Source organism: Syngnathus floridae, chromosome 13 (genome assembly GCF_059516105.1).
Source record: "Syngnathus floridae isolate MCC-2025c chromosome 13, RoL_Sflo_1.0, whole genome shotgun sequence".
NCBI lineage: Eukaryota > Metazoa > Chordata > Actinopteri > Syngnathiformes > Syngnathidae > Syngnathus > Syngnathus floridae.
Genome location: NC_142425.1, coordinates 10,827,628 through 10,842,861, shown reverse-complemented (window position 1 = coordinate 10,842,861; position 15,234 = coordinate 10,827,628). Strand labels below are relative to the sequence as shown.

Here is a 15,234-nt window from a genome sequence, read left to right as displayed (position 1 = left end):
AAATTCAGATTTATTGATTTGCCTTTTTTTATTCTTCACGGAGTAAAATGACAGTTCAGGGGAGATAGCGCCACCTGTTGCTTGGGAATGCGCCTGAGAGATTACAATGAGATTTTTTTTTTTGGACCATGTAGCAAGTTAAAAAATGTTATTCCTTTTTTTCCCCTAATCAGTGACATCAGAAGTAGGCCGGACCGCTCCAAAGAAAACAGACGGGTAAAAAGAAAAGGGGGGCAACGTGGAACTCCCACACCCCTTCTCCTCCTCCTCCTCCTCTTCCCTCCCTCCTTAAATCACCCCTATCCTTTGTGGAAAAAACTGGAGGCATCCGTTGTCAAGAGTTCAGTCTGTGCGAGAAGCCGGCTTTCCAACCTTGGCCCGGCGTGCAACTTTGGGGAAGTAAGGTGGCACGTCGATTTTGTCAGCAGCAGGGAGGACAAAAAAGGAGAAGAACCGAGATGAATCCCAGACGCTCGGCGAAATCACAACACAGCGCACACGTCAAACCCTAACTGCAGGACGTGCCACTTCCTTGCTCAGAAAAAAGGTATGTTCACAAGAGAGTGCATGTGTGTGTGGAACTAGTAATTATCTTCTGGAGAACGGTGCCAGGCGCAGGAACACACGTGACTGCACCAGGGACATCTGTGTCAATGCAGACCCGGTATTCACGCAAGAATCATCAAGTGGCTTTTTAATATGCGGCTGCCTAGCAGCGACTGCGAGAGGAAAAACACAAGAGGAAGGAAGCAACATTCCTGCCATAACACTTGAGGAAGGTTGACCCCATCAGATGGTGGAGATTGGGAAATCTTGTTTGGTTTTCTTAAAGGCATAGAACCGGCTGATTTTATTCCAGGTGACATTATGGCAAAAAGAGTGAAGCCTTGCTATTTGATGGGGTTAAAAATATTGATAGCAAATTGTGGTGGAAAACTTTCCGCTCCAAAAAAAGCACATCTGCGATTGCTGTCAACAACCAGGACAGGATTTTCGAATATGGAGTAAAACGGTAAGCGGGAGAAAGACCTTGCGCTCCGAGAGACTCTAGTAAATCATAATATTTATCCATAGCTCCAATAAGTCTGGAAAACCAGAGCGTAAGAGAAGACGCAGATATAAAAAAAAAAAAGAGGAAGCAGATGCTTGACGAACATCCAGGACATTCCAGCCCTCACCTGAGACTGCGGGTCACTGCGAGCTTCGCTACGCTAACCGCAAATCTCTTGACCTTCGAGTCGTTTATAAGACGCTCGGCGAGCGTGTGACCGGCTTTCGGCGTCGGTTAGCAAGTTGGTTGGAAGATTGATAGCTCGCTCAGGCTGAGTAATTTCAACGCTTGACCTCAGGTTCTGTGTGAGAACCTTCTCGTGGACGACGATACCTGACAGATGGCTAAGGTGTTAAATATGCTCCGAATTACAGTAGAGGTGTGTCCATCGTTCGAAAAGATAAATAATGTAGAGTAACATGCTCATTTAAAAATCGTAGGTGGAAATACGTCCTAAAAATATACCAGACCTCGAATGGGTCAATTGGACCCGCAGTGAAAATCCGGTCTTGTTTATAGCAGCTCTAATGAGAAGCCTGGACACAGTTGACAGAACAGGTCATCACAGGATTAGGAGGAGGAATCCAACCAAGCATGTGCAACAGGGCAGTCATGGAAACTTTTAACTCACCGCTAACATTAGCGCTCGGTGAGGAGAAACAATACCGGAGGGCTTACAATTCCCTTCCCGGTTCTCCAGACAAACCCGGATCCCCGGCCGGCTCGAGGCTCACCTTCCCGGCGTCACTCGCTATATGACGTCAAGAGGGGGGAACCCACCACAAGGGGCTCCTAAAGAGGGAATTTCCACTATTTAGCAGCTTTTGATACAATGCCCCGTGTGTGTTTAAGGCACACACACAGTAGGCTGCTGTGAGGTAGCGAGAGTGCTCTCATTGTGTACTTAGAAGTACAGATGATGAATTCAACTTTGAAATGTATTGAAGTAGAAAAGTCACAAGCCATTTTGACAAAAGGAGCAGAAAGTAGCCAACGACGAGAGTTAGCATGTCTAAATTTCGCTACTAAGGCAGCTAACTAGCTAAGTAGCGCGGCTAACTAGCTAAGTAGCGCGGCTAACATCAGTTTCCACTAAGCACAAAAATTGCTATTTATCTTTTGAAAACCTTTACTATTATTCTATATTTTGATTTTATTAATCAATTTTCATTTTTATGTTGAAATGATTTTTGATTACGTCAGAATCCGACACCGGCTCACTCCGACTCCTTAAATGAACTCGGGCTTCCCCCACAAAAGTTGACAGACTCTCTCCACAAAAGTGCGATTGATTGAAGCAGCAGATGGGTGTTGGGGAGCGAGGAAGGGGTTAGCTCGAGGAAGGGTGGAGCTGCACCCTAATCTAGCGTAAAGACCTTTGACCTAACCATCAAGAAACATGTTTAGGGTTTCACTACAAGAAGCAGGAAAACATGTGAGGGGGTGCTGCCAAGGTGAAAGACAACTTAGTAGCCCAAGATGTAAACTCCAAAGTGAGCCACTTAATCTGGGAAAACATCTCCATTCTAACCCACCACCATCTTTCATTTTTAAATCCCCGGGGAAGGCCTCCGACACGGCTGTTGGCTCAAGTCCCGTTTTTGTGAAGCAAACCCTTCGTAGTTGATTTTTTTTTTTTTATACGTCCCACATGTGGCGTTTAACAGCAGGACATAAAACACTGGCACTCATAAGGCAACACAAAAGCATTTTCCGTCCCACGCTGGTGACGATGGCTAATTTCTTTGGGAGGTATTTTTCATTTTAGTGGGCTGCATTTTTTGGGGGGCTGAAAAAGGTCAGCCGGCGTGCTGGGCTCACCTCATGCTGGCTTTCGTCTGCTTACAGACACTTTTTTTTTTTTCCTCAGACTGTTCCAACACTATTTATGCTGTCACATCTGTGTCGGCAAGAAAAGGGAGAGAGCCGGTTTGTGTGTAGCACCAACAGTGGCTGGTGACAAGATGTCGTAATCAAAAGCTTGGATGACAGATCGACACAGATTTTTGTTGTTGTTCATCTGTTGTGGACTTTTTTTGTCAAAAATCCAGATGGGGATTTTTTTTTTTGGCTGGGGAATACACAATACGGGCTATAAAACAACATACATTTTTCCCAGGTTACAGCTTTGGTAAATCACTGCAGACAGTGGGGATTGGTGCATGGAACAATCTATGGGTGGAAAATGCATCAAGACTTGAAAGATGATCTCTTGCGTCCATAAAACATGTAATGAATGAGTTTGACTCAAAAAGGATGTAGCCTATATCACAAGCATCAAACTCGAGGCCCGGGGGCCAGAAACGGCCCGCCACATCATTTTTGGTGGTCCACAAAAGAAAACTAGTAATTCATGTTTATAGGGAGAATGGATTTGATCTATCTGTTGTTTATTGACATTTGTCTTCCAACTATTTTCAAAGTAGAATTAGTCCTATTCATAACGCAATAAATTGCTTATGATGTAAACCAAATAGGAGAAAGAGTTTTATAGTCTCGAAGGTTTTGCAGTTTTAAGCAATTTTGTTTCCCTACTCCCCGACCACAACCATACGTTAACTATTATTTCCAATATTCGAAGCCAAAACCATTTTTCCTCAGCAATGAGGCAACACATGGAAGAGTTTACATTTTCTTATGATATGCAAACGAGTGGGCAGGAAAACAACTTAAACCATTATGTAGTCCAAAAAGCTGCTACTGAACTCTTTAATTAATAAAGGATGGTTGCGGGGGAAAAAAATGCAAGTATATGTTCTCCGAGACAAAGACTTGCTTTCATAGTGAACAAGTTGGGTGGAAAAGCTTTAAATGAGTCCATAAATCTCAAAAGAGCTCGCACACCTCTGCCACGGCCATTTTTCACTCTGTCAAATTGATTGAATGGGTATTTCTGCAAACTTGTCTTTTTTTTTTTAAGTCTTAGCCATAAGGTCTGAAGCTAAAGATATACAGGAAAAAAAAAAACATCAATAGATGACACTTGGTAATCATAAAGTGGTGTTAAACCACGGATGGGCGGCGTCACTTTTGTCTTTTTTAACTCATTGAGAAATGGCCTGGAACTTATGTCCGAGCAAAAAAAAAAAAACTACAAAAGATTGAAAATCCCCATAGATGAACTACAGTCAGCCGAATGCAGTGCCGAAATAGCGAGGCGGGAGAAGAGGCCTGTTAATAACTGTTAGAAGGTTGAGGACCCCGCTGTGCACTTTGAAAGACTTATGACGAGGTCCGTGTTGCCAAAATATACTGTAAGGCGGGCGGGGTTGGAGTCGTGCGGTGGCTGCTTTGTTCCACGCTGCTTTTTGCTGCTTTCACAGCCATGTTATTGAACACGCGCGTTTTGTCAAGAGTGACGAACAAGGACGAGAGATGGAATTAATCTTATTGCTATTCGGGGAGACAAATGTGGATCGAGTTTCCCCAACGTGTGCCGAATTGCTTTCAGTCTAAGTGATTTCACTGGAAACCGCAAAAGAGGAAGGGGAGAAGAAACGGCCTGCGAAACGGTAAAAAGGGACAATACGAACTCCAGCCATTCAGCGACATTGTCCTGTAATTCATTTCGGAGTTTTTTTCCATACAATTAAACTAAAAATGCTCCCTCAAGAACCACAATTGCGTCATGAGGGGAGACACAGAAGGGACCGGGTTTCGTGGTTTTTGCGATGAGTCAGGACCGACTGTCAAGAGCGATGTAGCCGCTTTAGAAGAAGTCAAGAGCGGGGCCGGGGGAGCTAAGTGGGGTGGCGTCAGCGTTTCTGTGCCGGTCGGAAAACAGGAATAGAATCTCGATGAGGAGAAAGACTAATTGGTGACTTTTCATTGTCACGGCGCTTTCCTCAAAACCAGTCGCCGTCTTTAATTGTATATTTTTATCACGGATTATTTCACTGAAGCCGAAGTTCCGACTCACTACGTTTGGAGAACCTCTCTGACTTTAATGGTCTTGTCTCCATGCAGGCGGGCCTGGGGGCCTTGGAGGAGGGGGAGCGTGAGTAGCTGTCCATCAATCCACCAAAACAGCAATGCGGGGTCTGATGTGGAGCCTGTGCGCTCTACTCTGCCTCTCCCTGTGGGAGGGAAGTTCCTGCGGGAACTCCAGGGAAACCCGGACGACCAAAGAGACGTCTTTTCACAGAAGTAAAAGAGCTCCCGCAAATCCCGATGCCAAAAAGTGCTCCTACACCTTCCTAGTTCCTGAGCAGAAAATTACAGGTTTGAAACTTTTTTTTAAGGTCTGAAGCCGTACAGAAGATCTCACTGTCGGAACTTTTCAGGTCCGATCTGTGCTAGCTCCACCGGCCCCGAGCCAGACAAGGACAGAGTGACCCGCATGGACCTTGCGGACGTGCGGGAGGTTCTGAGCAAACAGCGGCGTGAGATCGACACGCTGCAGCTGGTGGTGGACGTGGACGGCAACCTGGTGAACGAGATGAAGCTGCTGAGGAAAGAGAGCAGGAACATGAACTCCAGGGTGACCCAGCTTTACATGCAGCTGCTGCATGAGATCATAAGGAAACGGGACAACTCCCTGGAGCTGGCCCAACTGGAGAACCGCGTCCTTAACGTGACCTCCGAGATGGTACGGCTTAACTCCAGGTACAGGGAGCTGGAGGGCCGCTTCGCCACCATGGCCGGGGTGGTCAACAACCAGTCCGTTCTCATCTCGGCTCTGGAGGAGCGATGCCTGAGGCCGGCGGGGCGCGGCGATATGCCCGCCGTGCCGCCGCTGGTTCAGGTGGTGCCGCAGACGATACCCATCAACAACCGCTTCACTAATGAAATCCAGCGGGACCACAACAAGAGGGCGTTTTCGCGAGGGTCGCGAACAAACTCGCCCACTCAGAGCCCCTTTGGAATAGAACCTCCCCCGCCGCAGGGGACTCTCACATCTGACGGTAGGTACCAGTCTCCTCACTTTACGATAGTCACGGCACCCAACAAACTCAATTCCCAGACTTAAACCCTATAGAGCATGCAAGAAGACTCGAAGGGAGTAAGTCCCGCCAAAAAAAAACGAAATGTCTTGCTTTAGTCACTTTTGACAGACCACCATCTTGAATATTCTTTGAGCGTGCAGACAAAAACACATTTGATGGCATGCAAGTGAGACAGTGAAATCATCCAGTCCTCCATTGGCCGTCCTTCACGGAGCATGTGTGGCTAATTACGGCAGATTTTGGTCCAAAAACAATCCAAGAACAAATCCTTACGAGGGTTTTGAACATCTAGTCCACACGAACGTATTTGTGTAACAAGAAAGCGAGCGGCATCAAACGAAAGCATCCAAGTTTGACATCGCAGAAGGTTTTTAGTGATATTAAAGCCGAAACTTCTCGCAACACCCGCGTTCATGCTAGTTTATGAACACTCACACAAGGAGGAAACGGAGGAAACGCGGTGGGATGATTCAGCTGTTTCGGCTTTACGGCAACCCGCTTGTGAATATTCATTTGCACAACAATCAAAAGTGTGTTTGGATGGCTTGAGACGACAGGATGTTTGGATGGCTTGTGGCTGAAAGGAGATGTTTTGCATCCCCTCCAGATACTGACACTTTTTTCCCCTTGGTTTATTGAAAAGGTCGTGATTCTGACGAAACTGACTTTCTAAAATATTTTTACATTATTCATCTAATTACTTGAATTATATCGCATGCTATAATGACTATATATATTATATATAATATACATACATGACATTTATTTATTAGTATTTTATTGCATTTATATTTAAGTTAATTAACTTTGTTAATTTTGACGCTAAATTATTTTTTTTTTCCAGGTTTTTGCATTTTTTGTATATTATTTTATTCTAGATTGTTTTTATTTATTATTTTTTATTTTAATTTTATTATACTGGCTTTTATTTGAGTCACTTACATATTTTATGATCAATATATTATTTGTTTATACTATATTGCAATGTATTTAATTACGATTGTCTTGATTTCTTTTTTTGGAGTGTCTCTTTTGTAGCATTCTTAATTTTTGAGAGAGGGCAGGGTTAAATTTGATTTCCTTTTTTTTGTTCAACTTCAGGTCCATTCAAGGACTGTTTCCAGGTACGGAAAGCCGGTCACACCACCAGCGGGATGTACCTGCTCAAGACCGATGGCAGCGAGCGGCTCATCCAAGTTTGGTGCGAGCACGGCCTCGACAACGGCGGCTGGACCGTGTTGCAGAGGCGGCGAGACGGCTCGGTTAATTTCTTCCGCAACTGGGAGAACTACAAGGTAAGTCCCGAAGGTGGGACCAAGTCATAAGTCTCAGGTCTGAACCTTCAAGTCCCAGTTCAGCCTTAATGACGACATCAAAAAAAATTGATGGATGGCGGGTTCGTTTCGAGGCCACTAAACGAACGCGTGTTCCGTGACGGTAAACAGTTTAGCTGCATATTTTCAAAGAAAGCGCAGTCGCGGCCAGGCACCGTAACGCAAATATACAGAATTAGCAAAGTGCCGGTAGGTCGAGATGGAAACGCGGCGTGTTTATTCTTCCCGACGAGTCAGCCTTTTAGCTTCCTGACTTCATTGTGATACACACCCGGCTCACGAAAACGTCTGCTCAAAGACTTTTCTGTCGTGTCATAAAAAGAAAGTACATTTAGAAATCAATGCCGCCGTTTGGCAGCGCAGCAAGAGAGTCATTTGAGCAGCTGCGAATTTGCTTCAAAATCCCAAAAGACGAGCTTCGGCTTTATTACATTAACATCTCCGTGAATCAAATTATCGGTTGGTTAACACCTCTGGAGCCTTGAACTAAAATGAATGATTTATTTTCACAAAAATCCAATTTCTCACTTTGAACCTCGCAGAGAGGCTTTGGCAACATTGACGGCGAACACTGGCTCGGGCTGGAGAACATCTACAACCTGGCCAAGCAGGGCGACTACAAACTGATGGTGGAGCTGGAGGACTGGAACGGCAAGAAGGTCTACGCCGAGTACGGAAGCTTCCGCCTGGAGTCGGAGAGCGAGGGCTACCGCCTGAGGTTGGGCGCCTACCAGGGGAACGCCGGCGACTCCTTCGCCAGCCACAACGGCAAACAGTTCACCACGCTGGACCGAGACAAGGACGCCTTCTCAGGTACGTGCCGGTTCGAGGTGGCGAGAATCAGCTTGGGTTGCTCTTGATGGCTCCCCATTGTGTTCCTTCCTCCTCCTCAAGGCAACTGCGCCCACTTCCACAAAGGCGGCTGGTGGTACAACGCGTGCGGCCAGACCAACTTGAACGGCGTGTGGTACAGCGGCGGAGTTTACCGCAGCAAGTTTCAAGACGGCATCTTCTGGGCCGAATACGGAGGGGGGTTCTACTCGCTCAAGTCCGTGTGCCTGATGATCCGACCCATCGACTAGAACCTGGCCGCATCGGCTCAACTCAGCCTTATTTCACACGCCCCCAAAAATATTCCTGACTAGACACTGAACAGGTACGAGGAGGACTAAACGACGGCATTCGCGAGGATCGATGGACTCCGAGCAGCTCTAATGCCCAAATGAATTCAAACAGTCTTAAAACCTCAAGTCAGGGAAAAAAAAATCTGATTTGTCTCCCTTGAGCAATTCCAGCATGAATCCAGCCTGGGAATAGTCAGTATTTTGTTTATATGGAAGACTAACGAATAAACTTGTTTCATACTTTTCCAGGGTCACATGACATTTTTTAGGAATTCCTGGCACTGAAATGTGCAGGCGTATAAATACTCAGGCCAAAATGTTCACAAAGCCACTTTTTTTTTTCTATTATATCAGCGGGTATTTATGGTCAACGCAGTTTTCCCTATTGATATTTTGCCCAGTATTGTCATTTGTCAACTGGAAATATTTATGCATACTGCCACAAAAACCACTCAAGCCCTGTTTTGGAAATGCAAAAAAAAATAAGATGGAGGAAAAAGAATGTTGTCATTCAAACTGTCCCATTAAAAGTATTTTGTAAAACATTTGTGTTTCCTTTACTGTTCAGCTTGAGAAATTAAGATGCTTGCTCGCTAGACTGCTAGCGTTAGCACTAGCCACTAAACACACAGCAATGCCCGTTCTTGGAAATTCACTTACAGTACGCGAGACACCCCAACGAGCCCTTGCTCAATTATACTCCAAACAAGGACGGACTCTGTGTGCACCCCGTGATTGACTTGCGTGAACAGGAACAAGTTAATCAGAGCGTTGAACAGAGTGGCACTGTGAAAAGCGTAGACAGAGAGGCCGTCTGTCTACCGGGCCTAATGATAGGTCGGCTTTAGGGTCACGCACGTTACTGCCGCTCTTCAGAAAAGTTATCTAGTTATGAGCAGAGCTGAAAAACACAATTTAACCACCATCTCCACAATGTGCCAAACTAAACGCAGAACACGCGATAAGTAAGCAAAGCCTAAAAACACAACAGGATTTTCCTCGCTGGAAACCCGTGCATGATGTCATGTTGGCGTCAAAGCGAGGAGAGGGTGTAAATATGACAGGAAAGACGACTTAGTCCCCGATTTCTCGCTGATTTATAGGTTTGTTCTAGCGGGAAGGAACATGGGCCGGCCAAATGAATGTTTTCGGTGCAGGGAAGACAAAGCCGATGATGCTGTTTTGTGTTACGCTTTCACGACTGTCGCATTCCAACACGTTCTGTAGATGTTTATGGGCTTGTGGTTAACAAGTGTGTGTGTGTTACCTAGGTATGGTATACACGACACCATGCTCTGGCTGCTTATGTAGTCCCGCAGACGCTTGTAATTGTCCTCTTTGGACATCAGGAAGTCGAGCCGGTCAAACGTGGCCTTGTCCTTGCGACTCAGTAACTAGAAGGGTGCAATAAATTGGATCGTTATTAAAAGCCACGTAGACTTTTATTTTTGCTTTACAGCATTATTTACATTAAATAAAAAAATGTGACTTTTTGAGAGATGTTCCCCAACTGCCAAAAATAATACTTGTCTTTAAAATGGGGATAAAAATACTCACCGCCCATGTTTTGGTGAGCCTAAAAATGGGAGCGCTCTGCAGGCCCGACACCACGGCCATGACGGCGTGGAGGTTGTTGACTTCGCACAATTTCTGAAAGGTAAAGACATTTGTTTTCAATGCAAACAACGGCCGGGACTTGAGGTGGTGTTATGCAAGAGGTGGGGGATGTGTGTACCTTGGCGGTGCGGATGTATAGACTCAGCACCTCGGCTCTGATCTTCAGCGTCTGCGCGTGGAGGATCTCCCGAACCACCCAGAAACTGGTCTGAAAAAAACACACAAACAGAGATAAGAAATCATTTTAGCCTTGGTGTAAAACCTGAACTAGAAAATGTGAGATTTGTCAAAGTCCTTCTTCTCAAATCGTGTGATCCAGTTGCCATGGTAACAAAAGTCGGCCTTCACCATCGGCCCAGCAAAATATGTGCTGGAATGACAGCTGGCTTGGTCGGCATGAGAACAAAAACCGGGCTTGAAGATGGTACATTTTGACAAAAGCTTGTCACCCAGATGTTATGAGGACACCTGGGAACAGTTTGAAACTGTACAAACAATATCCAGAGTTTCAATAAATACCCGTTGACATTATTTATAAACTCGAGAAGGAATGCGTACGAGTCTGTGGAGTGGTTTTGCATACAAACAAGTCGTTGATTCAATCAGGCCGAAATGGAAAGAAGACTGAAGAAGTTTTTCCTGCATCTCTTTTCAAATGTTATACTTTGGCTCCTTCTTCCAACACAGGTGTGTTACGCTGCGTGGGCCGTGCACACATTCTGACCCCACAGCTGCTTTTGACTTCTATTTCCCTGGAAAGAGCGCCGTGGGTTGTTTTTCTTTCGAGGGAGCGGCAAGGAGCTGCCGAGTGATATCCGCCCACTTCCGACATTCACTTTCCACGACCAAGAAAATCTGCATCTTGATTTCTTCTATTAATTTTTGTCTATTTTATCGATCTATGTTTCTTCATTCTTCCGTGGAGAATGCAAAAATGGAGCTTCCAACTGCCACGTTCGCGGCGAACCAGAACTGAACCGAAACGCGCAGACAAGTGGGAAAGTCGAGAACGGCCAATAAAATCAAGGCCGAAGGTGACTGAATTATTAATATTTGTAATAACCTGGAACCGCCGATGGAATAGGGAAAATGTAATTATGTCTCGTTGCAAGGGGGGCGTCGCAGTCGGGCTATCGGTGCTTTCGTTTGTGGAACGTTGGCATTTGCATCTGGTATTATGGGATGAAAGCCATTACCGCATTAGCGTTGGTGACTAAACTCATAAAGTCAGATCACGGTGTATTCGTCAACACGGACTGTAAATTATTATCTGTGCCTCGCATTTAATTGCTTGGCCCGGGCTCCGCTCCTGGCGGAGAGCGGTGCCAACAAAGTGAAGGACGAGGATTATGTCTGCTCGGCAGGAGTCCGGCCGACCAATCCCATTATCCGAGCGGCTAATTTTCCTTGGCTGAGGTTGGAGCGCCCGACATCTTGAATTTGGGATCTGCCGTGCAACGACTGCTTTGCTCAGCAGCAACGCATTCTTGCGGGATGGTCTCATTCGTTTATGCTCGTTAGGTGCTGAAGGAGGTTTTAAAGCAGCTCGATGGACGGGATTTAAAAAACGCGAGCCTTTGTTCTATTGTTTACAATTTTCTGAAAAAAAAATTCCAGATGATTTTCTGTGCGTGTGTTAATCGTGAAGATTGATGATCTGCGACTTGAATAATCCAAAAAGGAGGACAAGGGTGGAAGGATGAGGTGTAATCTGCTCGGCTGCGAATGATGGAGCGTGCTCACCTGGTTGAACCTGCGGGTGAAGGCCACGACGTTGGGAGACGAGCTGTGCTTCTCCTTTTTGTTCCAACCGCAACTTGACAGTTCCTGATAAAAAAATAAAAATAAAAAAAAACACATCAGGGTGATTGACGTCCGGAGTCGGAGTAGTTTTTTTTTTCTTTGTAATTTCAAATTGTCTGCCCTGGTTATCATAATTTAAAAAAAAAAAAAAGCTCATAGGTCGAGTCGAACAGAATTATAAGGTGGTAAATAACTTTTCCGAGCTAGACCACGTGTGAACCTCAGCGTTTCTAATATCCAATGACAAATGATGAAAGCAGACAACAGGGAGTTGAGACCCGATTCCAAAATGGTGGTGAGGTTCAGACACGGGATGTGGAGGACTTTGCAGGATCGTGACCTGCCAGGATGTGGCTGAGACAAGTCAACTGCTCATTTCGGTTTTTTTTGTGCTGACCATGTTAATTATTATTCTCTCCAGTCACCATGCCATTTCCTGAACAAAGGCGCTCTATGCTCTCGATGGCTCTTGACCACCGAGCGGCAGGTCAAATCAATTTTTACTTCAGACACATTTTGGTCCGGTAGGACCTACGTGAGAAGTTTCATATAAACACCCGGTCGTTGCAGAATAAGATAACCAGCTGCAGGACAGCCGCAAATGCAGATGACCTCATGAATGATACCGCAGCGGTTCCTTCCCCCAACGTCTACATTGTAAACGGAAACCTGCAGGGCCGGGTACCCTGGGAGGCCTGAGAACGTGCAGCGTGCCAGAACAAGAGCGGAGGTATGATGGAAAAATTGATTGAACAAGCGCGCTTGCGGCAAGAGACCAGAGATAGGAAAGAGAGAGGGGGGGGCAGGAAAACAGGGATTGTTGATTATGTGAACATCAGCAGAAACCTTTGACTGATTTTGGGACGTTGCCGAGTTTAGTGCCTCAAGTCAACAGACGGACGTGTTCCCTCTTGTTTGGATTAAAACAAAAAAACAACAAGAGAGAATTACGATGGGGATGAGGGCAACCATATAATGCATGGCTGCCTCCAAAGTGTGGACTCTGGCAAAGATCTGCTCTGTGTCCCGGCCAACATTATTACCTTTTCCTGTGCGCAACAATGTCGGCGATGACTTTACCAGGCGTGTTTTTTGCTACAGGCCACTGGACTGATCGTTTGTCAAGAGCAGTAAAATGACCCCGAGCGTGTTATCACATCAAGTCTACGGCGCAACCTTTGCTACAGTCTGTCGAGCTCAGTCAATCCCAACTAGTGTGCTGTGAAAGCTCATCCGGCTCCTGTCTGTAAAACTCTTGTTTTTTTAAAGGGGTCACTGGTCCGCATGAAGGTCAATGACATGGAATTTTTATTGAATGTTTAAAAAACTTATATTAAAGGGGAAGTCAAGTCAAACATGTTCTTTACAATAATTTTTGCGTGATATTAATTAAGAGACAAATTCAATCATTTTTTTCCTCAATCACAACATGGAGCGGCCATTTTGCCATCACAGTTGCTCAGGTACTGACCAATCAGGGCTCAGATTGCAAACGTCACATGACCAAACTCAGAAAGCAGGTGAAACGGCCGCCCCTTGAGAAGATGCCCACGATTGGTCATTTTCAGCAAAATGGCTGGCCCTTGCGATGGACAAAAAATTGGGTGGATTTTTTTCTGCTCGTTTTCACACAATTAATCATGCTCTAGAAACACAACCTTCCATTTATACAAGCCTGACACATCTACGTGATTTCCAGTGTGTCACATGGCTGATGCGGTCATGAGTGACTGGGAGGCAAACGCTCTCTGTCACTTAATATTTCATCCACTCCCATCTTGAGATGATTAACTTTCAAACATGCGAAAGGGAAAGACATCATCAAGACCGTCTGCAGTACAAAAATGACGAATCGTTCCCGAAGAGATTTTCGAGCCAGTCAACCATCTCAATTTAAGGTGGCACTGAAATTAAATGTTACAACCGGTTCAAGGAGACCATGCAGGTTTTTAGAGGCCACTTATTCCGTTGCTACTGGGAGGCAAACCAGAGGCCAGACCACCGTGCTTCTCATTGAACAAAATCGCCTGGGGAGCAATAAAGTCAAACGTTGGTTAGTTTTCATGCCGGAATATTTTTTTTTAATAACGTGGAACACTTTTGATTTAATCCCGTGGAAGATGTTGTTATATCGCTTATGCAAGATATAAAAAATCCCTCAGCTGATATCATGTGAAGATAGGTGGGAACACTACGACGCGTGAAATTGAATTTACAAGAACCAAACAAAGAGACCCTCTCATCTCCTTTTGGAAGCAAATTTGCCATTTTTGCAACCTTTATCCAAAAGGAAACAAACACCGCACGATGACGGGATGCCTTTTAAATCCGTTCTAATTGAACAATTGTAAGCTAGCCCGTGTCAACGGAAAATGTTGGGAGTTAAACAACATTTTCTGGAAAAATACACGTCAAAAGTCAAGCAAATAAAACATCTTGTGACAAGCTTAAGATTGATTCTTATTTTGCACGACAGCTTAGAATGTTAAAATGGCACGGCACAAACTAATTCACTTATGTTTTATGCTGGAAAGCTCTTCGCTACAAACGTACAAGTCCCAAGTTAAAAAGAATATTACACAACCGGTTATTTAATACTCTCTTACTCTGCCAGGGAACACAATTGAGATGGCAGACAGGCGCGCGTGCACAAGCACCTGCTTTTTGCATTATACGACCATGGAAGTGGAAAATAAAACTTTCAATCAAGTATTCTCTGCCTCCTCCCCCTCCTCTGGGCTCCACGTAACGTGGCCTTGTGAACCTCTCTCTGCGAGTCCATACAAAGACATGTTATGGAACTTTTTTTTTCCAGTTTTAAAAGGTCTCCAACATAAGAATCAAGAATAACAGACTTGCCAAAACTCGGGTTCAAGGCGTTTAAACACATTATGATGGCCGTCTCGGTATGTAGACATAAAAGGTCTCACCTCGGGCTGGATGGCTTTGAACACAGGAGCATCCATGAGCGTAATCTGGCCCTGGAGGAGATCATTAAAAAAAAAAAAAATGTTAGACAAAATTAGCCATCTCTTTTCATAGCATAAAGGATGAGACAACATAGAGTGCCCTCTTGTGGTTGAAAATATGGCCAAACGTGTGTGCTCACATTGCAGCAAGGTCACTCTCATTGAAACTAGATTTTTGGACTGAAGGTCCAATCACTCAAGTAAATAAAGTGTTGGAATACCAATAATTCCAAAATATTAAATGCGGCTGTATTGTAGGTCAAAGGTAAAAACAACTGAACTGTGCATAATAAATGTATTACAATAAATTACAACAAGCCAGAAAATCAGTTGTACAAAAATATACACAAATATATAATCCTTTAAAGTTAAATATAGCTAAACTGTACT

The 15,234-nt window shown here is 44.8% G+C and overlaps 2 protein-coding genes across 4 annotated transcripts in view; one reads left to right on the top strand and one right to left on the bottom strand.

The window, feature by feature from the left end:
• The window catches only part of ralgps2 (Ral GEF with PH domain and SH3 binding motif 2), a 31,496-nt gene that overhangs the window by 7,572 nt on the left and 8,690 nt on the right, over positions 1-15,234 (bottom strand). For all 3 annotated transcript variants that reach the window (XM_088394991.1, XM_088394993.1, XM_088394992.1), the window contains exons 5-9: positions 14,806-14,856; positions 11,816-11,899; positions 10,191-10,280; positions 10,013-10,105; positions 9,723-9,849 (exon numbers count right to left, since the gene is read on the bottom strand). In XM_088394991.1, coding sequence (XP_088251117.1) covers positions 9,723-9,849; positions 10,013-10,105; positions 10,191-10,280; positions 11,816-11,899; positions 14,806-14,856 — 445 coding nt within the window. The remainder of the gene's footprint in view (positions 1-9,722; positions 9,850-10,012; positions 10,106-10,190; positions 10,281-11,815; positions 11,900-14,805; positions 14,857-15,234) is intronic.
• angptl1a (angiopoietin like 1a) lies at positions 184-9,000 on the top strand. Its single transcript, XM_088394994.1, has 6 exons — positions 184-547; positions 5,018-5,272; positions 5,335-5,955; positions 7,099-7,292; positions 7,874-8,144; positions 8,226-9,000. The coding sequence occupies exons 2-6, from the start codon at positions 5,083-5,085 to the stop codon at positions 8,411-8,413; spliced, it is 1,464 nt and encodes a 487-aa protein (XP_088251120.1). The 5' UTR covers positions 184-547; positions 5,018-5,082; the 3' UTR covers positions 8,414-9,000.